Genomic DNA, 27868 nt, shown 5'->3' with positions numbered 1-27868 from the left:
CTCTTGGCCACCACATCTCCCATAACCATTTTTTTTAGCCATGTCTCAATCCATGAACAGCAAGCTTTAAGATGCCTTGTTGCCCCATACTATCAATGTCCTAAGCCCTCAATTTGAACCCCCATATGTGTAGTCCATGATGTAGAATTTCCTCCATACTTTTCCCATTGTGTTGGCACTACGTGAGAAGGCTAGGCTTTGAGAAGACATAACAAATCCTTGACCGACAGCCATCCCACAGCATATGCATATGACAATAGCAAAATTGGAAGCCCTACTTGCTCAGGTAGATCCACTGAGGAGAAACATGCATATGTGCTAGAGAGAACCCACGCAACAACAAGAGTGCATGTCCTTGGAAGTGCACCAATAATCCACTATAATCTCAGAGTCCGGCCACCTATTGGACTAACTTTGATGAGTTAAGCATGGGCCCTTACCAAAGTCAGTGGGACATGGGTCTTGTTGGGTTAATTTGAGAAAGTGACGTAGGATTCTAGGAACAGCCATGTGGAGTGCCCAACAACCTAATTCTACTTCCTAAAGGATTCTAATTTCCCTGTACATAATTTTTCCTATATGACAAACTGAGTTGAATTGATGGAAAACACTGAAAAATGATTTTGGAGATTTTTTTCATAATTTTCCTGGAGGCAAAATGGGGTTTATAAAAATTTGATTGACCAAATTCCACCCAAGGACTAGCCAAACATGTGGTTTCCAAATGACCAATGGACATACATAAACCACCCATGTGGCATCCACATGGACACCTAGGGCTGACATCACACATTGGGTGGTGCGCCAGTGGGACATGTTTGATTGGTACATATATAAGTGATAAGTATTCTTTTGTGTGCTGCATGTGTAGAGATTTTGCACATGAGTGCCATGTAGGACCAATATCGTTTCCACATTTTATGGAGCTTGATCCAATCAAAAACAAAGCTTGTTAATCACTCTTTTTTTTTTTGAAATGTAAGCTTGTTAATCACTCTTTGTGTGGAAACTTGATTGCACAAATCTGTAAGCGCCTATGATGCACAAATGTGTCTTATGACACCATATGTGTGGACAAGGCCATAAAGTATACAATCTAAAATTTAAATCCACAAGTGAGTGCCATGTAGGACCAAGATCGTTTCCACATTTTATGAAGCTTGATCCAACAAAAAACAAAGCTCTTTAATCACTATTTATGTGTGGAAACTTGATTGCACAAATGTGTACGCCTATGATACACAAATGTGTCTTATGACACCACATGTGTGGACAATGCCATAAAGTATATGATTTGAAATTTAAATCTCATAAAGTAAGAGAGAGATGAATAGTTAAATATTGAGAGGGTGGGACGCCCCACCTAGGTTTTTATCTCTATGGTTATATCCTAGCCAAAGATGATGGAAACAATGATAGAGATTTACAATCATTTTTTGGATTTTAAAATTGAAAATTCAAATTCACATATAATGAGGGGAATTGGAAAATGAATTATGGTTAAAGGGGGTAATGGTGTTAAATCACAACCGCACATATGATAGCCATTGTGTGAGTTGTATGGCTAGGATCTAAGCTTCTCTCTCACCTCATGGAACCCCAAAAATCAATGGTCTAAATTTGACCTTATAAAGTATCTCTCACTCTCCCTCTCCTCTCAACACATAAAAGCCCTTAACTCCCTTCATTCTTAGATGATTGCAAGGTTTCCTTTTGTTTCCCACATGGAGCTAAGAGAGAGAGTTAGAGAAGGAGAGAGACCCATGCCCATAGCATAGAGATCATGAGGGTGATGGCCATGAAGGCCAAGCCAAGAGCCTTCAAGTGACCAACCTCCATTGATGCTAAAGGAGCTTCCATGCTACCATCACCCTTTCTTCTTGGCTGATTTTTGGGATAAATCAGCAAGGTAATTGCTCCTGTTTCATTAGATTTGTTGGTTGGTCCTTAGTTACTTGAAGTATGATTCCTTAGTTACTTGAAGCATGATATCACTATTTGATAGGTAGTGTGATTGCTCCATTTTGTGACACTATCATATTTTACCTACCATTTGCTTGCTGAATATTTGCGGTATTTTTCTGAGCAAAATCAACAAAGTTCTTGATCACTTTGATGAACTAAAACCTTGATTTTACAAGCCATTACCATGCCAAAATTTTTCTCTCCCATATGCCCATCTCTCACAATATTTGCCTGAATTTAATGCTCTATGATTCCCAGATACATGTCTTTCTCCATATTTGGATCAGTCCCCCTTTGTTGAGCATTTGAGTATGACTACGATAACATGATACTTAGTGATTGGTTCCAAATGTTGAGATCATATTGGACCGCTATTCTTGCGCTATCCGTAGAGGATATCCTATGGGGTGTATATTAGTCCTTGGTGATAAACCGGTCATTTCATGCTTGATATTTAGCTCCCCATGACCTATGATTAATGTGGACACATCTAATTATGTATGTGAAAAATGGAGATCTAATTTGATTTAAAATGTTCCAAGTGTTTGAATTTATTCAAGAGAAAATTAAATAGTGATGAATTTGTACTTAAGTGACATTGTGTTGTAAGTTTCTCAATATCCATTGTGTAAATCTTGAGTGGGGGTTGTTTTGGGATGGGGGTTGTTTTGGGACAAAAGTGAGGTCATGTGCATGTTAGTTGAGTGTATGAAATCCCTATTATGTGCGGAAATTTGATTATATCGATGTAATTCTTGTCCAAGGCCATTGTATTTCAAGTTTATTGTATTCAAGTAATGAAAATTTTAAATGTTGTATCCTTGGACTTGGATTTATACACTCCATTGATTTAAAAAAGGTCCACCCAGCGCCTAGGCGAGCTAAGAAGACATGGGCGCATCCCCCAAGCTGGAGCAGACCAATTAGGTACATTGGCCTGAGTGCATCACCCAAGCCGGGGCAGACCAACTAGGCGGGTTGTCCCTGGGCGCCTGCCTAGTACCCCGCCTAAGCAGCTGCCCAGAGGACTGCACCTGCCTAGGGGCAAAAAATACCCATCAGGTGGAGTATTTTTTGAAAGGTGGACAATGTGACCTAGCCAAGCATATATAGTTAAAAAATTTCTTCCTTACTTTTATTCATACCAACGAGGATTCATAAAAATAAACCCTAATACAATTCTTGATAAACGTACAAAACACAATGCATGAAGAATCAAGAAATATGGAACAGTTAGAATACCAAATACCTTGCCTCAAGTTACCCAAAGGACTTCATACACCCCACACAGGGTCTCCTCCACCAATGGCAAATGGGATTTTGGTCTTAACCTTGTCTCATAATTCGATAAGCCTAAGCAAAACCTCTTGCGAGCATGACATGGGATGGAAGAAACCTAAAGCACAAACAATCATATGCTCAATCTCTAAGCTTAGGGCGCTCATAGAGACTAGGGCCCCCATGGGGTTTACTCAAGGCTCAAAACTTAGTCAAAACCCTAACTAGAGAGAAATTAGAGAGAGTGAGAGTGGGCATACCTGCCATGGGGGAAAGAGAGAGAGAGAGAGAGAGAGAGAAAGAGAGACCAACTTTGTCCACAAGTGCGTAGAGAATGCACCCCATAAAGAATACTTATAGAGAGGACTAGGACTTTGGGTCTAGGGTTTTATCATCATTATGAGACTTAATTTTGGATGGATAATCCAGAAAAATAGAGAGATTGAGAAAAATGTCGTACACAGAATTAGAGCTGGGTGGAGGTGGTGGAGATGTGCAACTGGAATTTTATGTGATCGCCGCATAGCAATGAACCCAAAGGGCAAGTTCTATAGAATAACTGTGAGACCAGCTTTGCTTTATAGGGTAGAATGTTGGGCACACAAAAAAAATACGCATAGAATGAGTATAGTGGAGATGAGGATGTTAAGATGGATGACAGGCAAGACAAGAAGGAATAGAATTCGAAATGAATCTATTCATAAAAATGAAGGTCTGGCACCAATAGGAGATAAGATGAGAGAGAGTAGCCTTAGGTGGGCTGCTCATGTGTGGCACAGACCCAATACAGCACCTGTTAGAAGGTGTGAGTTAGTTCAAGTGGAAGGATCGAAAAGGGCAAGGGGTAGACCCAAAAGTACATGGTTGGAAGCAGTCCAAAAATATGAGGATTTTGGCCTCACAGAGGGTATGGAGGTTAATAGAGCAAACTGGCAAACCAAGATTCGTGTAGCCAACCCAATTAATTGAGAAAAGGCTATGAAGATGATGGGACTTAATCTTGACCGTACATCTTGGAGACTTGTAAGGTGAAGAGATCCTAGTTCTTCATTCCTTAGATCAATCATCATGACTAAAGGAATAAGCTAGAACTATCATCCACAGTTTCTATAACTCTATTACTATCAAATATTTGTGTACAAAAAATACTATGTATTTAGGTATTTAATTTTAATCAATCTATATACCTTGCAATTTCAAAACAATCAATCCTCATTTTATAAAACCCTCTTTTTAATTTAAATCAACTAGATGGCTTCCATCACAGGCCACACTCAAAAAGAAAGAGGAAATATGTTGGGCGTCCCACACATGGTGGGCAATGTGAGCCCCACACCCTCACCAAAAGGGGTCATATGAGGTGGACCCAAAGTTCTAATCGGCCCCCACACCTTAAATGGAATTTTAGAGTAATAAAAAAAATTTAGAAAACCAATAAATATTTTTCTTTCTCTCAGAATTAAATAAATCCAAGAAATTTATTTTTGCTAACTTAAAAATCCTTTTTCAATGAAATAAAATATCAAAAGAGATTTAAATTTTTATTTTAATAATCAAAAATATAGTCAAAATAAAAGTAAACATATTTAAAAAGATTTGCTAGGAATTAAATGGCATCTCACTGTCATCCTCTCAAACTGACCCAATAGTTCCCAAGACCCACCGCCCTTCACAAAGGTTCATTCTTGGACTATCAAAGTCAGCCAACAAATGAAAGAGAAGATCCTAGCCCATGGATACAGGTTCCTCCCTGAAGATGAGTCCAAGCCCCATTCTAACACAATACCTCATGGGTCCTTCCAACATAGTTCGATGTTGCAAGGAGACATCTCTTCGGCACATGTACATGACACACCCTCATCAAGTGGCCTGTTTCCTGAACAGCTATCTAGTGTATATGTCGTGCGATGGTAATAATGAAGATTTGGCCATTGTCCTCTCTGACCAACCACTACACGCAGGGGTCACACCCAATCCCCTCGCCAACTACCATGGGCAGAACTCTGACCTCATCAAATGATGACCCTACATTGAAACCCTTATCGGTTGTGTCAAAATGCCCAAAGCTACGAGTTTTTCAGACATCAACCTGAGCCATAGCTTGTAAAAACTCAAGTGATTCATGACATCAACGACGCCTCACTATCCATCCTGAACCATGCCACACAATCCATCCAGACTACGCTCCCACTGGAGCTATTACAACGCTATAGTCATAGTTTTACATGCTCGATAACGACTTTAAATGGCCACATGACCCCAACATTTTTTGTGTTTTTTTGTTTGGATTATAAAAAATGCATGATTATGCATGTTTTATACATAATATGGACCTAAAACAGAATTATTGGACACCCCATGCCCCCTTTTGAACCTAAGCCACCAAGGTTCTTGGTGGCTGCCACCTCTTGGGGGCGCCTAAGTGCCACCGAGTTTTTTTGGAACACTGATACACTCAACAGTTTCTTCTTCACAAAACCCTAACCAGGGATCCAAAGCAAAGTGCTCTTCTTTATTTCAAAATCACGTCAAATATCTTTACAACCCTCTTTCAGTCCCTATTTATAATAAAGATCCTACTTAAACCCCAAGAAATCTTAACTCTAGAAAAAAATAAAAGTCCTAATTAAAAACAAAATTGATAATGATATTTTTACCCTTATAAAATAAATAACTTCGTAAGTACCTTGGCTACTTTTCCAAACAGCTCCTAAAAACTAAAAATGAAAAAACCTAAAATCCATAGTAAAAACTTAAAAACTACGACAATAAAACAAGAAACCCCCCAAAAAATACATGCTTGAATTTTAATAGGAAAAATTGGTATACACAAGACATTTGCTCGTGCAACAATGTGTGTTTGGGATACCTTAAACATGCATATAATATAGATATATGTCTGGAATGCATCTAGAAAAATGGAGAGACTGAGGAAGATGAGCACGTAGAATTACAGCTTGGGTGGGCGAGGTGGAGATGTGCAACCAAAGTGTTATGTGATTGCTACAATACAATGAAGCTGAAGGAGAAATTCTATAAGACAGCTGTGAGACCAGCTTTGCTTTATAGGGCGGAATGTTGAATGGTCAAAAAACAACATATCTATAAGATAAGTGTAGCTGAGATGAGGGTGTTGAGACTGATAAGTGGCAAGACAAGAATGGATAGAAGTCGAAATGAATGCATTTAGGAGAACTTAGGTGTAGCTCCAATAGGTGATTAGATGAGAGAGAAAAGACTTAAAAGGGCTGGCCATGTGCTGCGCAGACGCAATACAGCACCAATTAGGAGGAGCAAATTTGTTCAAATAAGAGGCTCAAAAAAGGGAAGGGGTATGCCCAAAAGGACATGGTTGGAAGTAGTTAGAAATTACATGGAAACCTATGGCCTCACTGAGGGTATAGCACTTGATAGAGCAGAATAGCGGACCAGGATTCAGGTAGTCGATGTCAAGTAGTTGGGAAAAGACTCTCATGATGATGATGATGATGATGATGTCTGGAACGCATATATATATGTAAATGTGTGTGGGGCACCTCAAAACGGAGGCACCCAAATCAAGCCAAGCCAACCAGCATCGCCACGCCACTACTCCCCCACCCCCCCCCTCCCCCTCCCCCTCCCCCTCCCCCTCCCCCCTCTCCCCAAAAAAAAGAAACAATACCCCCACCAAAAATAAGAAAACCCTCTTTTGTTGCCACCAAAAATAAGAAAACCCTCTTTTGTGCCAAGCGCAGCATACACTTTCTTCAACATTGGTTTTCTACAAAGCGTTCAACATTTCACTTGGCAAACAAAGAAAAGGAAGCATTTAAAGTTCTTAAAGAATGCTGAATAGCACAACAATGAATCCAAAAACACTTGCAGAATTTGAATGAAATATAAATGACTAATATAGTATCAATGACTTTACAGCCAAGATCACGATGGGGGAGTCTTGTAAAGTACTTTAGCAAATCACACACACACACACACAGAAACCTCTTTTGTGCCTAGGTGCAGCATCACACTTTCTTCAACAATGGTTTTCTAATAATGCGTTTGCCCTTGGCAAACAAAAAGGAAGCATTTAAAGTTCTTAAACAATGCTAAGTAGCAAAGCAATCCAAAAACACTTGCAGAATTTGAATGAAATATGAATGACTGAGATATACCAACAACTTTCAGCCAAATTCATACGATGATACAAATATCAAGATACCAATATAACCTGTTCCATTAAAGTGCTAAGCATCAATCAAATTATTCACGATAAGTTATTCATAAAAACATAGGTTTATGGTGCTTAACAGAAGACTTGAAACCATTCTTGCAGCTGATACACCATCTATATAGTGAGAATGTAATATTGATTGAACATAAGTTCGATACATATTAAATAGTTGAGTTCGTTACCTTTGGGTGATTGCATAACTTTTTAAGCGCCGTAATGTACGCCAAAATTTTGGATTGCTTCATCTCTTCTGCAATTGCTTGCTTGACCTAGCATGGAGGAAGCAATTAAAAGATAAGAGATAACTAACCTTGTTGGAAATAGTAACTACTTAGGTATGAGAGGAGAAAAAATGCTTTGCTACTAATTATGTTAAATATGACATCCAGTTTTAAACATCTATGAATTAAAATAGGAAAATGCCAAAGGCAACCTACATTTTTTGATTGTATGAAATGGCGATACAAATCAGTTTGAAGAGGTGTCAACTTGCAACAGACAACTTCCACCATCTGCACAGAAAGGTAAGGGAAGGACAATGCATTGTTCAAAAACCTTGAAGTATCCAATTCTTCAAAGGAATATAAAAATATTAGATCACATAATCCTCAAGATCTCCATCTGAGTTAGTGATTTTAGAGTAGAGAAGGACAGCAGTTGGACAGTGATTCGAGAGACCCCTTTCTTACATGTGTCTTCCTAAGGATCAGCAACAAGAAACCTGAGCTCATGCCAACACAAAAAACTTTGGATCCTCAGAATGGTGCACAAAGTACTTAGGACAGGCTTTGGTCTTCCCAAGTGTTCTGAAAACCATAGGGTCACTTGCCCAGGCCAGGTTTTAAGAGAGAGATAGAGAGAGAGAGATGGATTACACAGAGCCACCATCTTCGTTCTCCCCACAGGATGGGAGAGATACGTCTGCCATGGCTCCTACTATCACGTGAGGTCACAAGTGAGTCACAGCTCCCACCTATGATGGGACAGTGGCCTAGTTGTGGTTCTTACCACAGTGATGGAATCATAGCTGATATATGAGCCCCATCATGCACACTGATGCCTAATGCAGGGCTGGGTTCACAGTTGGGCCATGATATTTGAGAATACAAATAAAAGATGAGGGCAAGAGGGACACTATTTATCCCCCATGTACCAGTAAATTAGTGGCCCATTTTAGCTTTTCTTTGGGAGTGTGGCTTCTCCACTCTCATTCAATCACCATCGCTAAAACTACATTGGGGACATACATGGCACGACGACAATTGGTTGGTTGCATCAAGAGTACACATGTTTTCCATGCATTACAGCCACATCACAACTTATTGAGGTATATTGTACTTTATTTGAGTCCACAGAGTTAAGTGTGGGTTATAAACTCACACAAGGTTTTTTTTGTGATTTTGCTCATCAGTAATATTTATATATAAATTATATGACTGATCACATGAAAGGATCAGCTCTCTCTCTCTCTCTCTCTCTCTCTCTCTCTCTCTCTCACACACACACACATACACAATCTTTCTTCCCTCTCTTTATTCAATCTCTCCATTTCTCTTCCTCCTTCAATTAGTCATTGTTTAGAGTAGACATACATCATATACGCTTCAACTTGGTATCAGATCAAAGTGCAGATTTGAAGAAGTGAGAGTTAGGTGGTGAAATACTGGCCATATAACCATTGGTTTTAGCACTATGGCCAAACCGCCAAAAAATGGAAGAAAAGTCCAACAAAGAAGAAACCCTAAAAAATCTACTTTGGAGATCATGTTTCTATACAGTTTTTAACGAAATTAAGTGTTATTTCAAAGCTTTGTTCTCAAATTGGATATTTTCTACAGAAGGTATATATTTTTTGGCGTTTGTTGTCCCCACATAGAAAAATATTTTTTATTTCCTGTATTTTTTTCAGGTGACGGGGGGATTAGGGTTTTTGTGACCCATTGATTAAAAGAATGGTATCAGAGCAGGGTTCTTTCCCATGAAAAACTTTGATGCAGAGAAAAAAGGTAGGGAATTGAATCCACCGTTCTCCTAAACTTTAAACAAGTAAAATTAGCAAGAAGAGATAAAGAACATGGCTGTAAATCAAACCATGAGAAGAACTTTTTGTAAATCAAACCAAGAGAAAAAGAACTTTCTTCTTTCATAAAATAAAATTTATGCCAAGAACATAATGCCCTCAAACTATGACATCCAACCTTGTATAAACCCATAAAATCATAATTTAACTTAAGATTCAAGAAAATATTTAATACTCTAAAATACCCCCAAAACAATATCAAAATTCCAAATATGCCCCTGTGAACAGTAATACGTGAATAGTGACACATGAACATTAACTATGAATAGTACTATGAATTCATAGTACTTGTGAATAGCTAATAAAAAAATAAAAACCCTACAAATTCTAAAAACCCTCAAATAAATCCTAAAACTAAAACTACGATATACATCATTGAAATTGAATAAAAAAACAAAATAAGAAGACTTTTTCCTTCCATCATTCTCCCCTTGTTGGAGAAAACTCATCCTCGAGTTTTAAAGTGTGCTAAGAAGAACTCAACATCAAAACCACCTTCTTTGACGTTCTTTTTATTTATCAGCTCAAATATTATTCGAGGTAAGAAAAATTCCTCAAGAAATCGGTCCTGATATGGATAATGAGGAATCCATGCAAATTTATCAGATTCAGTTATTCGTGAACTCCCATTGGAAATCATGTACGATACTCCAAACTCAATTTTCTGGCCTTTGGAGGTTTTCTTAACATCTAGTTGATCACTTCCTGAAATCAGGGCCACCATTCGCAAAGTCTGAGTCGACCACACTTCCACTGCACTACTCTGATTCATGTGCCCTAAATCTCCTAAATGTTCCAGATCTTCATCTTTTTCTTCGTCAAAGATCGGTTTACCTACAAAATCTTGATCACCATTAGAGATTATATCTCTTTCAAAATCATATATATCTTCTAAGTAAATATCAAAAATTGATGGCAGATCCCAATCTACAACCTTTTGACTTTCGATACGACCTACACCAAGATCAACCTCATTCTGCTTCACATCATGTAGATCAACTAAATCCCATGATTTATTCTCCTGAACATGAGGCTCCCAACACGGAGCACATGCATAGAACAAATGGTTGAACGCAACTTCATCATTCCGATCCAACTCTGAGTCGAACTCTAATTAGTGTCATTCTCCATAAAAATCCTCACGATTTGGATATATCCATGTAGATTGGTCTTCGTTTAGGGCAGGCTATTGCTCTGTAACGTTCTCCGTCAAGTTGTTAATTTCCTTGCGCAGTCGGATCAAATGGGCATCCTAACAGCTAAGACCTCCACGACAAGCCATCACAATCTCCACTCGTCCTTGAACTATACTCTAATACCACTTGATTGATGCAAAGAGAAAAGATAGGGAATTGAATCCACCATTCTCCTGAACCTTAAACAAGTAAAATCAGCAAGAAGAACGAAAGAACATGGCTGCAAATCAAGCCAAGCCAAGAGAATAACTTTTTCTTTCATAAAATAAAATTTATTCCAATAAATTAATGCCATCAAATTATGACATCCCTAATTTAACTTGAGATTCAAGTAAATATTTAATACTCTAAAATACCCCTAAAATAATATCAAAATTCCAAAAATGTCCCTATAAACAGTAACAAGTGTGCAATAACAAGCAGTAACATGTGAACAGTAACTATGAACAATACTATAAATAGTACTTGTGAATAGTAAATAAAAATAAATAAAAACCCTAGAAACCCTAAAATAAGTCCTAAAACTAAAACTACAATATACATCATTGAAATTGAATAAAAATACAAAATCAGAAGACTTTTGCTCTAAAACCACTTGATGAAAAGGAGAAATAGGTAGGGAATTGAATCCACCGTTCTCCTGAAGCTTAAACAAGTAAATCAACAAGAAGAGAGAAAGGACATGGTTGTAAATCATGCCAAGAGAAGAAAAACTTTCTTCTTTTATAAATAAAATTTATTCCAATAACATAATGCCCTCAAACTATGACATCTAACCTGTTATAAGCTTGTGAAACCCTAATTTAACTTGAGATTCAAATAAATATTTAATGCTCTAAAATACCCCTAAAACAATATCAAAATTCCAAAAAAGCCCCTGTGAACGTATGAACAATACCATGAATAGTACTTATAAATAGTAAATAAAAAATAAAAACCCTACAAATCCTAAAAACCTTAAAATAAATCCTAAAACTAAAACTACAATATACATCAATGAAATTGAATAAAAATACAAAATAACAAGACTTTTGCTCTGATACCAGTTGATGCAAGGAGCAAACGTAAGAAATTGAATCCACGATTCTCCTGAACCTTAAACAAGTAAAATCAGCAAGAAGAGAGAAAGAAAATAGCTGTAAATCAAGTCAAGAGAAGAACTTTCTTCTTTCATAAAATAAAATTTATTCCAATAACAAAATGCCCTCAAACTATGACATCCAACCTTTTAAAGCCTACGAAACCCTAATTTAACTTGAGATTCAGGTAAATATTTAATACTCTAAAATACCACTAAAACAATATCAAAATTCCAAAAATGTCCTTGTGAACAGTAACATGTGAATACTAACACGTGAACAGTAACATGTGAATGGTAACATGTTAACAGTAACTATGAACAGTACCATAAATAGTACTTGTGAATAGTAAATAAAAAATAAAAACCCTAAAAATCCTAAAAACCCTAAAATAAATCCTAAAACTAAAACTATAACATACATCATTGAAATTGAATAAAAACACAAAATAAGAATAGTTTTGCCCTCCATCAAACTTGGAACATATTTGTCGAGATTTTATTTTTTGGATACAAGCTATAGCTGTTTAATGTGGATCAAATAGGTCTATAACAATTGGCCAATGCACTACATGGTGCTTTTGGTGTTTATGAAGGTGTTTAAAATAACTCTATAGGTGTATCCAAATTTTAGCAACACTTTGATTTGTTTTTCTCAGTGATTTAAAAAGTGGACCGCCTAGCGACTGAGCCACTACCATAGGCAATTCAAAAGACCTGAGCACATTGCTCAGGCCTAGGCAGCCAAATTAGGCGAATATCCCTAGGCGCCTGTCTAAGCGCCAGGAACCCTCCTAGACGGCCGCCCAGGGGCAGAAATGCCCCTCGTTGAGGGCATTTTTTAGTACTAAAGGGGAAAATTGTGGGTTTTAGGTTCATTTGAAACCTAAAACCCATTAGAGCCTATTTTAGAGAGAGAAAAACACCACGATTTTTTTTTTTCCAATGGGCTGCCCAGGTTCTGGGCACCCGCCTTGGCGTTGAGCGACCTAGACCCCCCCTCCCCCAGCCGCCTAGGCATTGCCCAGCTATTTTTGAAACACTAGGTTTTTTTTTCTTTTTTTTTTTTTGAAAAATTAAACACTGGTTTTTCTTGTGCCTTGAAAGGAAACAATGTCACAACAAACATCAAGCATGGGATACTCTTGACTCCAAATCACTACAATCAAATTTTATGGCATAAAGTTCTAGAATGGGCCAAATCTGTAAGGTGATTTCCTAAAGGCAAGAAAAATGTGGATTATATTGATGGTCGTATGGTGAGACCAGATGTAAAGGAGCCCTCTAATTCTAATTAAGACGCTGGTGAGATGATAATTATGAACTGGAATTTAAACTCTATGCAACCAAATTTGAGTCGCAAATTTACAAATTATAATATTTCCAATGAGTTATGAGATGCAATAGCTGAGGCCTATTCACAAAAGAATAATGTAGCAAAAATATGAGTTGGAACAACAAATAAACAATTTCAAACAAAAAGATTTATCAGTTGACAGCTATTTTGCTGCATTACAGGGGTTTTGGGATGAGCTGAAACACTATCAACCCATAAACTGCTCTCATTGAGCAAAAGAGCATAAGGTAATGGTGGGAAAAAGGGAGATATTTGATCTTTTAGGGGAACCTTAATCCTGAATACAAAAATATCAGATCCAATAATTTGAGTGGCAAAACTTTGCATCACTTGGAATAATTTTTTTCCCTTCAACATGAAGAAGCTCACTGAAAAGTTATGGTTGTATACATTGGTGAATTTGAAATATCAGCTCTAACCTCCAACTCTTTCAACAACCTTGGTGGTGACCATAGTGAAAGTCAAGGCAAGTGGTGGCCCCAGGGGGTTCATGGGTGAACAGAAGGATAAGTTAAAATGCACTTATTGTGGGAAATATTGGCACACCAAGGAAACATCTAGGAATCCTATTAGATGCCCTAAGTGGAATACATCTAGGGCTTATGCTGGTGTGAATAATGAGGAGACTGTCATGCCTAGACAACAAGATGTTGTTAGTTATTTACCTCGTGACTATATTCTTTCTTTACCTGAGATGATTTTGTGACCATTTTCAAGCAAAAGCTTCATAATCTCAAGCAATGTCCCTCCATTATTGATATGGAGCCCTTTCCTTCTTCCTTCAAGTCCCATCCTGCCCAACTAGATATATTCGCATCTAGACACCATGTTCCCATGACTCCTCAGGTTCCTTGGTTACTGATTCAGGAGCTACTGAACATTTGACTAATATGTCAAATCTCTTTTCTACATATGCCACCTGTTCAAACCATGAATGTAGAGATTGTTGATGGATCCTTTGTACCCATTAATGAGAAAGGGAATGTCCCAGAAACTTCCTCCATAGATTGGTTGTCCACTTTGCATTGTCATAAGTTATCTGATAGTCTCCTACCTGTTAGTACTCCTACAAAAACATAGAATTCTTGTGTAACCATTTTCCAGCCTAAGGTGTCTTTCAGGATTTGGTGACAGGGATCATATTTGGGCATGGCGTGCAGATAGAGGGTTGTACCTTCTAGACATATCAAAACATGCCCATAGAGCTACACGAACCACTACCTTGTCAAGAATTACTAACAAAGAACGAGTGTATTTATGACACACGTCTTAATCATGCTCCTCTATCTGTTTTTCATTTCTTATTTCCCAAAAGTTTTCCTTTATTAGTCAAGTTAAATTACAATGTGAGGTTTGTCAATTAACGGAACGTTGTAGAACATCTTTTCCTATCAGTAATAAAAGGAGTAACTCTATTATCCACTATACATTTTGATGTGTGGGGGCATTCCCAAGCTGTAACTCTTTGGTTTTCGTATTTTTCTTACTTTGGTGGACGTTTGCACCAAACTAACCACACTTTATTTGATGAAACATAAGGACAAAGTTGCAAATATTTTTCAAGTGTATCACAAAATAGTCAGAATATAATATAATGTAAGTATTAAATGATGGTGTAAGAAGCCAAGTACAAGGTACAAGACTTCAATGAATCTTTCACAATGGACAACACAAACTCAAAATACAACTCAATTACAAGACATACACTCATGTTGGCGACAATTACAGCCACATAAAATACATTAATACACTTTAAATCCAAGTATTACAACTCTATTTGGGTCCCTTTACAAAGTCTAAAAAAAAGTACACAAGGAGATTGAGCATACACCACATAAAACTCAAGTGCTTAAAAATCAGAACTATACAAAAACAATGCTTTATACATCATTTGAAAATTACACAAACTCCATAAAAGCTCTATCTGCAATTACGAACTCAATGATACTCAAATGCTTAAGAAATCCTGATCATGGAAAGCCAAGGGTCGAGTTCTTTGTGCCCAGTTTACAGCCAAGGACTTAATTGCATACCATGGAATGACTACTCAGATGGCACCAAGATAACCGATTTTACATCATCTTTTGGGAATTTGGGAAGCAATTAAGCATCAAATTATCTACACTTTGTGGCACTTTTAATCAACTGAAATGATCAAGGAAATTGTGAGAAAAACGTGGGCGGGATTTGTGGCAAAATTCAAACTCAAAACACTCACAATTTGGTGATCTAGCATAAAAGTATGGGTGAGAGAAAATTTTGGCATAGTTTCCCCTTAAAATCTCATGAAACTAGATCATCAACAAGGTGATTCAATTGACTGATTTTGAACTCGACAGTTGCAGAAAAATCAGTCAATAAAATCTCTAGAAAACTCAATCAAATTCTCTCCGAAGTTGAATCAAAGGTTTATATTCTAAGCTTGATTTGAGCTCAAAATATCATAAAACAAGAGGGTAAGAATCATAGTGTAGTGCTATAAACGAAGATTTACAGCCACGAGAAACATGTTGGATGGCTTGGAATGAATTATCCAATAATTGAATCTCCAAAGGGCTAAGACTTCAACTCCAAGCTTGAAGAAGAAGTTTTTAATGGAGTGTCTTGATCACTTTCTCTCACTTTGACCTCACACTCTAAACTTAATTTCTCACACTAAGAAACTCACTATAATGAAGAGAGAAAGAGCCCTATGGGCGGCGTGCCACACTAGACAAGATGGAGTGATCAAAACGGACAATCGAGAGGGGTATTAATAGGCAAATGTAGAAGATGCTTCTAGATGAGTGAATCTTGAGCATTGATACCAGTCATCCATAGCATGAGAAAGGGCTTGATCCTAGCCACTCATCATGCCTGTTATACGTCATTTTTGACATACTAGTATTTCCGAATCGCATAAGGAGAGAACCAGTAACAACCTGATCCTGCCAGTACCCAAGACACCACCAGACCATGGACACATTGCAAAATAAAGCCTAAAACTGGGCAACCTTTGGAAAAAGAGCTAGAACGGCTTTGAAAGGCATGAAAAGGGTAGTTGGGGATGCCCGAAGGACACTCGCAACGTTTCGTCACATTCCGATAAGTTTTGACATGATCAAAACGAAATTCGATTCTCAAGACTAGTTTTTATCATGCTGAAAAGAAACCTTATAACTACAGCCCCATGCTAGGGGCTTTAAAACAATACCAGACCACTGCAGTTGCATTTAGAACGTCGAAAAATCCTCAAGGACCAAATTTGGGCTCAATCAGACCTCCCAGGAAAGTTCTGGGTCCAAATTCCCACAAAAGGGTAGGTTTTACACTATTACGGTACGGCCTCACCAAACCTGTTTCCAATCTTGGGATTGTATTTTCACATCTCGGGATGATCTTCAAGCACCCACAGGTCGCTCGTTTGGAATCGGAACAAGCTCAAATTCAGACACAAGCTAGGTCTCAACGACCAGGTCATTTTGACATATGGCACGCGTCATGACATGACCCAAAACCAAAACTTTTCTAGAGTGAAGATGAGCCCGAAAGCACGAAAATTAGAGTTTTCAAAGAAAGACATCCCAAGCTTTGTGAAGCGATAACTTGAGGTACGTGTATCGGACCATCGCAAAATTGGGTCTTATGCGACCATGTCATGAAGGGCTACAAACTAGTACAAACTTTTGCAGTCAATTGAAGGTCGGATAGCGCAAATTCCAAGGGTGAAGATGGCATGACTTTCCCGGTCACCGGAATCCCTTTTTCCGGTGACCTCCTGAATTCAGAAATACTTCAAGCAACAACCAAATCAAACAAAACTTGGTGCACAGCGACTGTGACGGTCTCCTCTTTAATTTGCAATCAAAATGAAGACTCGGAACACCATGAATCGCATTGCATTGATGGCCAAAGATCACAACCTAGCCGGATTTTTACCCTTCAGGGAAGGTTCGGCTCAAGACGATCAAAAGACATCAAAATGTTCATAATCAAGCAAGCATCAAGTCTACGATGATGGATCGTCAATATCATTGCCACAAGTACCTGAAAAAAATCCCAAAATCTGGCAATGGCAAGAGGCCCCTCAGAGAGATATGGTTTTGTCACTGTTCCTAAATTCGAGATTTTATTGTAATTTCTTTTTATTATAATTTGGCTTAGTTTTGAGCATCCACCCCTGTTTCATAGGTCCTCTAGATAAACAAGCTTAGGTCAAATGTAAGAGGGCTGGATTATTCGTTAATGAGATTGAGGCATTAGCTCGACTTTGCTTCTAATTCTTGGATCCAATGAAGAGGTGAGAGAAAAATTTTAGAGAGAGAGAAGTTACCCTTAACACAGGCACCTTAGCCTACCCTGCAGCTAACGCGCACCAACTATGACCTGCAGCAAACCTGCTGTCACGTCCTTCTCTCTACATCCTTTCTCTCTTTTCGTTGCGTGAGAAGTTTCGGAGCCGCAGCACCTGCGACCCCATCTCTCTTTCTGGACCTTTCTCTCTTCCGCCTTGCGTAGTAACTCGGAACCACAGCAGACCTGCGGTCCCGTCACTCTCTCTCTATGCCTTTCTCGTCTTCATCGCATGATAGGTTTCTGAGCCGCAACACCTGCGACCCCGTCTCTGTTCCTCGTCTCTCTCTCTTTACTTCACCTAGTAACTCAAAATCGCAGCAGACCTGCGGTCCCATCTCTCTGTCTCTACATCTTTCTCCTTTCATTCTGATATTTGTTATACGCTCGATTCAATATCTTTCAGAGCTATCTTAAGAATTCCAACTCTCAGACCACCACTCTAACTTTCTCTCCATACAGTCGAGCTGAACCGTGAGAGATACATAAGCTCTCCCCCTCGCTCACTCGGGTGGAGTCTTCCTGAGTCGGTAATCAAGAGAGTTCTAATTCTTTAGCTGCTCCGATTACTGAAGCCCGTAGCATTTGTACGGATAGAGAGACACATGTCTTTACTTTTCTCCCCACATTCTTTCCTTTGCCAGCCAATCCTTGTTCAAGCGAACCAATACAGAGGGGTATTTTCGAGTGCATATTGCAAGTCCGGGAGTAAGAAAAAGAGACGAGATGACGCATTAAAGTTTGAGGAGAGTTCTGTCCAAACCACGCTGGCAGACAATCGGAGGGCTTCATGATTGTTCTAAGAGGGTGTCTGCCCGGGTGTATCCACAAATCCGCAAACGACGAGGAAAGCGCCTAAAACACATTCTCGTCAAAAAATCTCCCTTGTTGTTGATTCCTATCCACATAAAGAGGAGCGCATGCATACGCCTAAAGTATGTCCCCGCGCGCGCACCCCTCCCGATTGTTTGAGAGAGGGTTTTCTCTTGCCAGGAAAATCAGGCGCCGACCAATCCACCTTGATGAGTGATGAGATTTAGCACCATTATCCTCTTGATTAGCCCTAAATTCACTCAAAATTTCCCACATTTAAAATTAAATACACATTCACATGAAATTCAACTTGCTTATACAATTTATCCATGCTACTTCAACTAAATAAAATGAAATAGCCTAGGTAGGGGCATGCCTGTCATGTAATTGTGCACAAGTTCTTAAAAGCTATTTAAATTTCATTTTCCCTCCAATTTCATGTCATCTTGGAGTGCATAGGCAACGAAAAACATGATGTCACATATGATAGTTGATTATGAGACAAATTCCATAAGGACTTGGTTCAATCATAATTTCAAAACATGCACCCGTTTTAGAAGGTCACCCCATGAACACACAACCAACCATGTTCCCATATGAAACACGTGCTCTAAATCAATTTCTAATTTTCAAAATTCTGTACAAATTAAAATAAAATTCTATTTTCAAAAATTTTGCACAAAAGACAAATGAGGCCAAATAGGGGGTTGACATCAACCCCATGTCATCTCCACACGGTTGTGAGGTGGACCCTAGCTAGCCTCCACGTGGCATCCATTGGCCACTTAAGTGTCACATGGAGGGCCCGGAGGGTCTGTCCTTGTTTGTCATTTTGTAAAATAAATTCTCAAAATGCCATTTTCCTCAAAAAAATTAGAAAAATTCTCAAAATTTTCCAAAAATTCACCAAATCATTCTATATCCGTTTACTCAATTTGGCATCATGTAAAAAATATTAATAAGGGAAACTAGGAACCTATAGAATTGAATTGAGAACAAAGCACTCCACTTTTTTTTTTTGAGTAAGTCAATCGGGGACAAGGTCCCCTACCCAAATTTTCCATTAATAGAAAGTGAAGAACACATTATTTAACAACCCTAAAATAGGGTAGTAGCACCAGGTCATGTAATAATGAAAGAGAAAGAAAGTCTGGTGGTTGACAACAGCAAATTGTTGCGCCTACATAAGCCGATGCTCTCTTAACGAGAGCATCAGCTACCATGTTCGCATTGTAAAAGGCATGAGCAATAGACCACATATGGGGTGAGAGTCTTGAACAGCAGTTATCAACTAACGTCTGCAATTTCCATGGGGCACTGCAACGATTCTGAATAACACCTACTAGAAGAGATGAATCACTTTCTATTTGTATCGGGAAGCAGCCCATCTGATTAACTAAGAGAATACCTACCTTTAGAGCCTGGAATTCCGATTCAAAATCCAAAATTACTTTCTTGGAATGACTCAACAAGCTTATGGCCCACAATCTGTGGCAGGGACCCATGCAAGGCTTATCAAAGTCTATCCAATATGTTGCTCAAGACTCTCATAACTACTCGAGCTCTTATCAACTATATGGTCCTCGTTGTCCTGGACAACACATCGTCATGAGGCATAAAACAATTTGACTGTACAGGTAACCATCAACGCTCTTGGTGTCTCTCACACTCAAGCCTCATGACACGGGGTTTGTGACTCTTGATCCCAGTGTACCAAGATCCTAGAGTAACATGCCTCGCTCACTCCCATCGTGATCAAGAACTATAAAAATATTGGGGTCAAGGCCATAAAAGGTCACAACTCCAAAATTAAAGTTCTAAATTCTGACAATGAGGGTGAACATGCCTCCAAGGGTCTCAAAGATTACTTGAGGGATAAAGGTATAGAGTTCCAGAAATATGCCCTTATACTCCTCAACAAAATGAAGTTGCTGAGAAATAACTGACACTTACTGGAAGTCACTTAATCTTTATTGTTTGGAATGAACGTTCTAAAAACCTTATGGTATGAGGTTGTTCTTACTACAACATTATTAAAAAACCTATACCATCAAGAGTTCTTCAAGGCAAATCCCCTATCCCAATACGTCTTCTTGATATTCCTTTATTTCCCATACCTCCCAAAGTCTTTAGTAATGTGTGTTTTGTCCGTGTTTTTTTTTTTTTGAGATTATGTGTTTTGTCCATGTTTTGGGGCCAGAAGCAGATAAACTAGACCCCAAAGCCATTAAAAGTGCCTTCTTAGGGTATCTAGCAACTCAAAAAGGGTTCCAGTATTATGATCCATTAATAAGGTCCACCATGTCTTTATGGATACCACCTTGTTTGAACATATTCCATATCCCTTTCCTACTCAAAAGCAATGCTCTCTTCAAGGGGAGAATAGTAAAAAAGAGGAAAGCAATCTTGTGTCACAACCTTAACCTACTCCACCTCCAGCTCCATTTATTTTTGAAGTTTCTGAGATGCCTCAAAACCAAGATGGGAATGTTCCAATTGCAACAGTGAAACAAGTTGAAGGCATATTTTAGAAAAAAAAAATTGGTACAACCCAAAGTCTAAAATGAATATGACTCAAGTGTCGAACTGGAACCATGTATTGATCCTTCTCATCCTGCCATTTCTTCACCTTCAAATCCAATCATAGTGTCACATATTGACTTACCAATTACATAATGCAGGAATAAGCACTCATGTACGCAATATCCTATAAGTAACTTTGTTTCTTAGAATATTGCCATCTTTTTGTGTTGCTTCCCTATCATTTGAGTTTGTTGTTAGCATTCCATCTAGTGCAACAAAGGTTGTATCACAACCTCAGTGGAAAGCTACGATGTGGAAGGACATGCAAGCTCTTGAAAGGAACAAAATTTGGGAGCTCACTAAAACTCCTAAAGGGAAGAAGTGGAAGGTAAGACGCAAGTGGATGTTTACAGTGAACTACAAAACAAATGGCATGATTGATGGATATAAGGCAAAGTTGCAATAGAGAAGTTGTAAATAAATAAGGTATAGATTATGAAGAGACTTTTGCCCCAATAGAGAAGTTGGAAACTATTAAAGTCATTATCTTTAGTGGTAAATAAATTTTGGCCTTACCATCAGCTAGATGAGAAAAACGTTTTTTTGCACGGAGATCTTCATGAGGAAGTGTATATGGCGGAGCCTCGAAGATTTCAGTTTCAAGGGGACACAGGAAGCGTGTGCAAATTGAAAAAGGTGATATATGGACTTAAACAATCACTAAGAGCGTAGTTTGAGAAATATAGTGAAGACTTGCTAAAAATTGGGTTTAAAAGAAGTCAAGCTGATCATACACTATTTGTGAGGGAAAAAGGTGTAGGGATTACAACAGTAATAGTGTACGTTGATAATATAGTAATAACAAGGCATAGATTAGCAGATATTAAAGTGGCAAGATCAAAGAACAAATTGCTATCCCTCATAAGAAGTATTGGATTTTGTCAAAAAAAATTGGAATGTTGGGGACCAAACTGATGGATAAACCTATTACCAATGGTAATCAATAATATACTTCATAAACAGATGAGAGAGTTACTTAAGGATCCTAGTCAGTATCAGAGGCTTGTGAGCAAGCTTATATATCTTACAATTACACAACTAGATACTCCTCATGTTGTTAATATAATTAGTCAGTTCATGCACGCCCCACAAAAACCTCATTTAGATGTTCTCTACCATATCCTAAAGTATCTCAAGCCATATCCTGGTAAAGGATTGCTGTTTACTAATCGGGATCATAAGGGTGTTGCAATTTACAGTGATGCAGATTGGGCCGGTTCACAAACCAATCGATGGTCAACTGCAGGTTATTGTACCTTTGTTCATGGAAGAGTTAAAAAACAAAATGTGTGTTGAAGCAGAATACATGGCTATGGTACATGGGGCAGGTGAAGTTATGTGGGTGAAAACTATTGGCTGACCTAGGAGTTAAAGTTTAATTACCTATGCCCCGTAATAGACTGCAAGATATAGTTGTCAAGTTGGGCATGATTGAAATCTAGCTCCAGCTTGCAAGGGAATGTTGAAAGCACAATAATAATAGTTGAGTCTACAGGGTTTTTTTTTTTGAGAGAAGGCTAACTTGTATTAAAAAAGTATGGAATTACAAGTACACAGTTCCGCAGTCACCCACAGGCGGGGACTCGGTAAAAAATCGAGAGGTCAGGTTTATACAGAGATATTACAAAAATACAGGGTTGCTTAGTTTAGCAGTGAATTCAAATTAAACCAAAAAGAAGGGCTTATAGAACAGCCCTTTTACACTGATATACAAAAAGCTTTCAAAAAGTAAGCTCCTGTGCAAAGAAAGGTCTAAAGGGTTAATGTGGGTTATAAACCCATACAAGGATATTTTTTGAAATTTTGCTCATCAATAATAACAAATTATATGACTGATCACAGGAAAGAATCACATCATTTTTTCTCTCTCATTCTCACGTAACTCTCTATTCTCTCCCTCTCTCTCATGCATCTATCTCCCCCTCGTTATTCTATATCTCCATTCTTGTTCCTCCTTCAATTAGTGGGTGTTTAGAATATACATACATCATATATCTTTCAACAAAGTTGAATCACTAGGATGTAAAATAAAACATTGTATGTATAAGGGTTAGAAAATTAACCTTTGAACCCAAAATATTTAAAATCTTTTCCGTAGAAATTTAACTAAAACTTTCACTAAGTTAAATGTCTTTTTATTAAACAAATAATTAATTATTAAAATGGCCGAATGCTTTGAAATTTTTGTTGACTATTATTCACGTATATCAGATTATGTAGACAAGTGAATCTTGCAAATTGTTAAGTAGAATATAAGAAAACAAAGTTACATGCTCAAAATTCATTCTATACATGAGGTACATTTAGGTTCTAATCATATAATTTTCAAGAAAATTGGAAACACGTATCAGGTCTAACAATACATCAACTGACAAGCATCAGTTACAAGGATCTCCCAACTTGGTGGCAATCCCAGACACCCCATTCTCCCGAAGCGGGATCTTGGGTGGATCACAATCCCTTAGGGAATCAGTCAATATAAGTCATAACCTATTTAGATGGATCTTTTATAATGAAACAAGTCTGAAATGCATATCAATCAAAAAAATAATTGCTGGAAGATTCATGTTCTATATATTTTCCAAAGATAAAAGAGATACTTTAATCCATATCTATTAAACAAAGAAAGTCTTTAATGCATATCTACCAAAAAAGAAGGAATTACTGATGAAAATCCTAGTACTTTTTTTTTTCTTTTCTTTTTTTTTTTGTGAGGAAAAGATGCTTATATCCTGATCAACGAAAGAAAAAGATAGTCCTAAGTGCAATGGTTTAAATTCATCTATCTTACCTCTCTTTATATTTATTCTTTTTCAATCTATGCTTTATTTTGTTAATTTATAATGAAGGGGCAGGGGAAGAAATGGAAGAACCTATTTTGAGCTAAATTTATTAATATCTTTAGTTAAAATTCACAACATAATTATCAAATAAATGACTTCAATATATTATTATGCAAGACTGTCATATGATATGACTTGAGTAACTAAATATGAGTATGAAAATTTTCTTGAGAAAACACATTCTAAGTAAAATAGATATAATCCTAATATGTATATTCTGTATTTAAATATTTTCACAAAATTGTGTGTACATTTATTTTTAAATTTTCATAGTTTTTGTATATATATTATAAGAGCACTCACGTAACGCTCCTAAAGTAGGGAGCTTCTTCCTACCCACATTCCCGCGCTCCCCCACTCGCTAACACTTCCAAGAACTACATGAAAAAGAAACTAACACAACCTGGTCCCATCAGATCAAGAAAGATTTTTTAAATTAATTTCTCAACATACTTTCCTATAGGATCATTTGGTATGTCAAGATCACTTAACATAGCACTAAACTAAACTGAATGAAATTACAAAACACCAGGTAAAGGATAACTTTGCAATGAAAAAATAGAACCAATCAAAACTGAACAAAAAATCTTAACAACCAATAGAAATCTAGTACATATAACAACCAAAAACTATAGAGAACAACAAACAGCACCCAACAAATAACCAACATACCTTAGGGGGTAGGTGATTTGATAACAAAGTATTTGTCCTCCTAAGAATGAACTGAAAAAAAAAAATACATCACGGACCATGAAAAGTATAATATAACAATGGAGGGTCAATACCAAAAATATCACAAGAATACAACAAAATGAGGCAGCCAGTCACATTTCTCGGAATTGAAACAATAATACATGACAAGTGCACTCAATGCAAAAAAACATCATCATCATCATTATCAGAGCCTTTTCCCAACTATTTGGGCAATGCAAGAAAACATACATGTTAAAATAAGTTGAGCAGGCCATTTTGGTTAAGTAATACCTGATTTACTTTTGCACTTAACTCACTTGATCGCTCAAACCCTAACTTTCTCTCTTCATCAGTTGCATTTGGCTCTCTTCCACAAACAATTGGTGCCTAGGAAGACATTAAAAAAAAAAAAGATTCTGCAACATCAAATTAAAATCCTATATAAAGAAGTAGAAAACATAGACACTTTCAAGTCTTTACTTTCAGGGTAAGCTAGACAAAAGTGCCTGAGTAATTAAAACTAAGATTTATAATATTCCTGAAAGCCGATTAGTTGAACTCATAAAAATGATAAAAAGAAAGCTCTCTGACCAAGAAGGAGAAAGAGATAGCCGAACAGCTCACCTCATAGTAACGACGAAAAGTAGTTGCATCTCCAAGAATCCCAGGATTAGTAAAGTTAACCATGGAAAAGAACTCCTCAAGATCATTCTAAAAACAAGAAGGCAACACGAAGTTAAGGACAGGAATTATGTTATAAAGGCATGAAACCTCAAGAAGATTACGAGACCTGCATAGGTGTTCCGGATAACAAAATGCGCCTGCTACATGGTAGAGAAGCCAATGCCTAATCCATATCCAACAAACTTGGTAAGCCCATATTGCACACAAGTCACAAGATAATGGAGCATTCAATGATAATAAGTAAATTCCCAATAAATCAAGTCTCTTACGCGGTTTGTCAAGGTATTCTCATTTTTGAGCCGATGAGCCTCGTCACATATGAGAAGATCACAACAACCAGTCTTGCAAAATTTTGATGAATGCATACGAAATGTCTCATATGAAATAATCAGCACCTAGAAATGAAGAGCTTCAAGGCTCAATTGATCACCCCAATTCACAACATGCATATAAATTATTAGACCCAGAATAACTTGCCCACAGTAAATTGTACATAATAAGTTACATTGTACATAATAAGTACCTGAGAAGGGCTATGAGGGGAAAGGAAACTGTCAATCCCTGAAACAACATCAGCTCTAGCAGTTTCACATAGAGCAATAAGTGGTACCCTTCCTTCAAGCCATTTCACAATTTCAGATTCCCAATTGCTCACGAGGCTTGTAGGGGTCACTATCATTGCCCTCTTGGCGATTGCCTTTCCATCAAATCCCTGACGAAGAAGAGTATATAGCAAGGTGATTGATTGTAAGGTCTTCCCTAAACTGCACAAATTGTGCTGATATCAGTATTAAGTGCAAGTCAGAATCCAAGCTAGATAAAAGAAACTAAATGACCATAAACTGGAAAGCCGCAGCTTCAGATTTCGTGATCCATCAATGCAGTATACATAGGGATGAGGTATTTACCCCATATCGTCAGCTAGGATACATCCAGAAATACCAGCTGCTTTCGATAGACCCAAAACACACTCGAACATAAACTGTACACCTTCTCTGCATTTAAAAATGATACCTTTCGGCCAGTGAAGACATAATGTGGTCCAAGCAGATAAAAGTCACTGCAATATCTAAGCATGAAGTACACTGCAATATCTAAGCATGCATAAATTTCTTCTGTACTAAAAAGAATAGTAGGCATACAGATCACACGTTGAATACAGTTATAAGATATACTAGCTTGCAAGGTTTGGAAAGTACACCTTGCTCCAATGAACTGTGGAAAAAACATCACATGTTAACATTCAATGAAACAATGGACAGTGATGAGCCTACTGGATTCATGTAGGTGGGTCCCAAACTCTGTGCATTACCATCCATCATTTCAATAGGCAATGATGACCGGATGGGCTGATTTTCCCATAAATCATTGGAGTATCATATATTTTCCCCCTTCGGAATTTGCTGTCCAGGGATTACTCTTTAAAACACAAGTTTATGCAACTTCAATAATTGTGAAAGGATTTGTAATGAATTCATAAATTCATATGGAGTATCTAATTTAAAGAAACTGCAATTGCTTAAGCTCTCGAACTGTCACCTATAACAAGATATCAAACAACATACCTCTGATGAGGTCGAAGAAAACGAACAAGTAATGGATCTACAACTATTGGTGTCAAATTATCTCGATCCATTTCTGATTCTCCAGGTTGCCACAATACCAAAGGCTCAATCCCAGGTGGAAGAGACTGAATCTCCTCCACCGTGTCTTGGTTAACTTCATTTGGGATCTTAAGAAAGCTACTAATTGCAACCAAAGCTGGTCTAGAAGAACCCCAAGGAACAAACCTCTTCCTAGCCCAAAGGCGACGAAAAAGATCTTCATTTTGATCTCTATAACCATTTTTAGAGGGAGGTTTAAATGGTTTTCTAGCTGTGGCTGCACCATCTGATATCGAAAGACTGGGAAGTAGAGACTGTCTCCTCACAATAAGGTTTCCCCTAGAAATCCAAAATGATAAATATTACTCATTTGCAAGTCTCAATAATCCATACAGAAACAATAATTGCAAAGAAACAGTTTGTGACAGTTTAGAGATAAATAACCCATGAAATCAACTTCTGCATATTATTAATGCTAAGGGGTACAAAAACAGTTCCTAATACCAACGTTTAAGAATAGGAGCTTCATGCACGAATATCATTCAAAATTCAGGTAGAACAAGAAACACTGCTGTTTGCATACTAGGTCACTATCTAGGCCTAACAAAGAAGAAATATCTCAAAAGGCATCTAAGTCTAATAATGAAGACATACCTCAAAAGGGCATCAATATTCTGCATCTTCCTATCCTCGTCAGACATGGGAGACTCAGAAGATAGTCCTTCATCATCTTCCGCATAGTCTTCATCACAATCTCCATCTTCATCGCCATCTTCTCCGGAAGCAGACGCAGAGGCCGTATCGTCCTCGGCATCCAGAGCACCAAATTCCTCAATCGAAACAAGTCTAGCACAGCCATGGCCAGGTTCAAAGTTGCCTGCGGTAGGGCAAATGTACGCACCATGGCCATCATTGGCCTCGGGAGAAAACCTTAGGCTCTCGGACTTGCAGTGAATGCATTTGACGCGCGACTCCTCTTCGCCAGTTTTCACCATTTTCTCCCTTCTTTTGCTTGTTGCTTCCCGTCTTAAATGGTATGAGATTGGTGTTCCCGCGCCTTGCAGGCGAGTTGAAATTCGGAAAGGTACACCATCGAGCATGTGCAACGTGATCCGGATCCGTGATTTATAAAACGGATGGGTGACCAAT

General features: G+C 37.9%; 1 protein-coding gene across 9 annotated transcripts in view; it reads right to left on the bottom strand.

Moving 5' to 3' along the window:
* RAD54 (DNA repair/recombination protein) overlaps positions 1 to 27868 on the bottom strand; it is a 60395-nt gene extending 32527 nt beyond the window's left edge. For 4 of the 9 annotated variants that reach the window (XR_016054483.1, XR_016054482.1, XM_020661886.2 and 1 more), the window contains exons 1-11: positions 27374 to 27868; positions 26681 to 27058; positions 26024 to 26110; positions 25639 to 25879; positions 25385 to 25510; positions 25222 to 25278; positions 25056 to 25142; positions 24723 to 24818; positions 24411 to 24461; positions 7894 to 7968; positions 7639 to 7725 (exon numbers count right to left, since the gene is read on the bottom strand). Coding sequence is in view for 7 of the 9 variants with exons in the window: in XM_020661886.2 (XP_020517545.2) it covers positions 7639 to 7725; positions 7894 to 7968; positions 24411 to 24461; positions 24723 to 24818; positions 25056 to 25142; positions 25222 to 25278; positions 25385 to 25510; positions 25639 to 25879; positions 26024 to 26110; positions 26681 to 27058; positions 27374 to 27819 (1731 nt within the window). In the remaining 2 variants the exon portion in view is untranslated. Of the gene's footprint in view, positions 1 to 7638; positions 7726 to 7893; positions 7969 to 24410; positions 24462 to 24722; positions 24819 to 25055; positions 25143 to 25221; positions 25279 to 25384; positions 25533 to 25638; positions 25880 to 26023; positions 26153 to 26680; positions 27059 to 27373 lie in introns of those variants that run through there. The other 5 variants (XM_088865241.1, XM_088865240.1, XM_088865242.1 and 2 more) reach the window with 4 other exon arrangements.

Source organism: Amborella trichopoda, chromosome 4 (genome assembly GCF_054954075.1).
Source record: "Amborella trichopoda isolate Santa Cruz 75 chromosome 4, AtrichopodaSantaCruz75HAP2 v2.0, whole genome shotgun sequence".
Lineage (NCBI taxonomy): Eukaryota > Viridiplantae > Streptophyta > Magnoliopsida > Amborellales > Amborellaceae > Amborella > Amborella trichopoda.
Note: the sequence above shows the minus strand (reverse complement) of the source record. Positions and strands in the feature narration are given on the sequence as shown.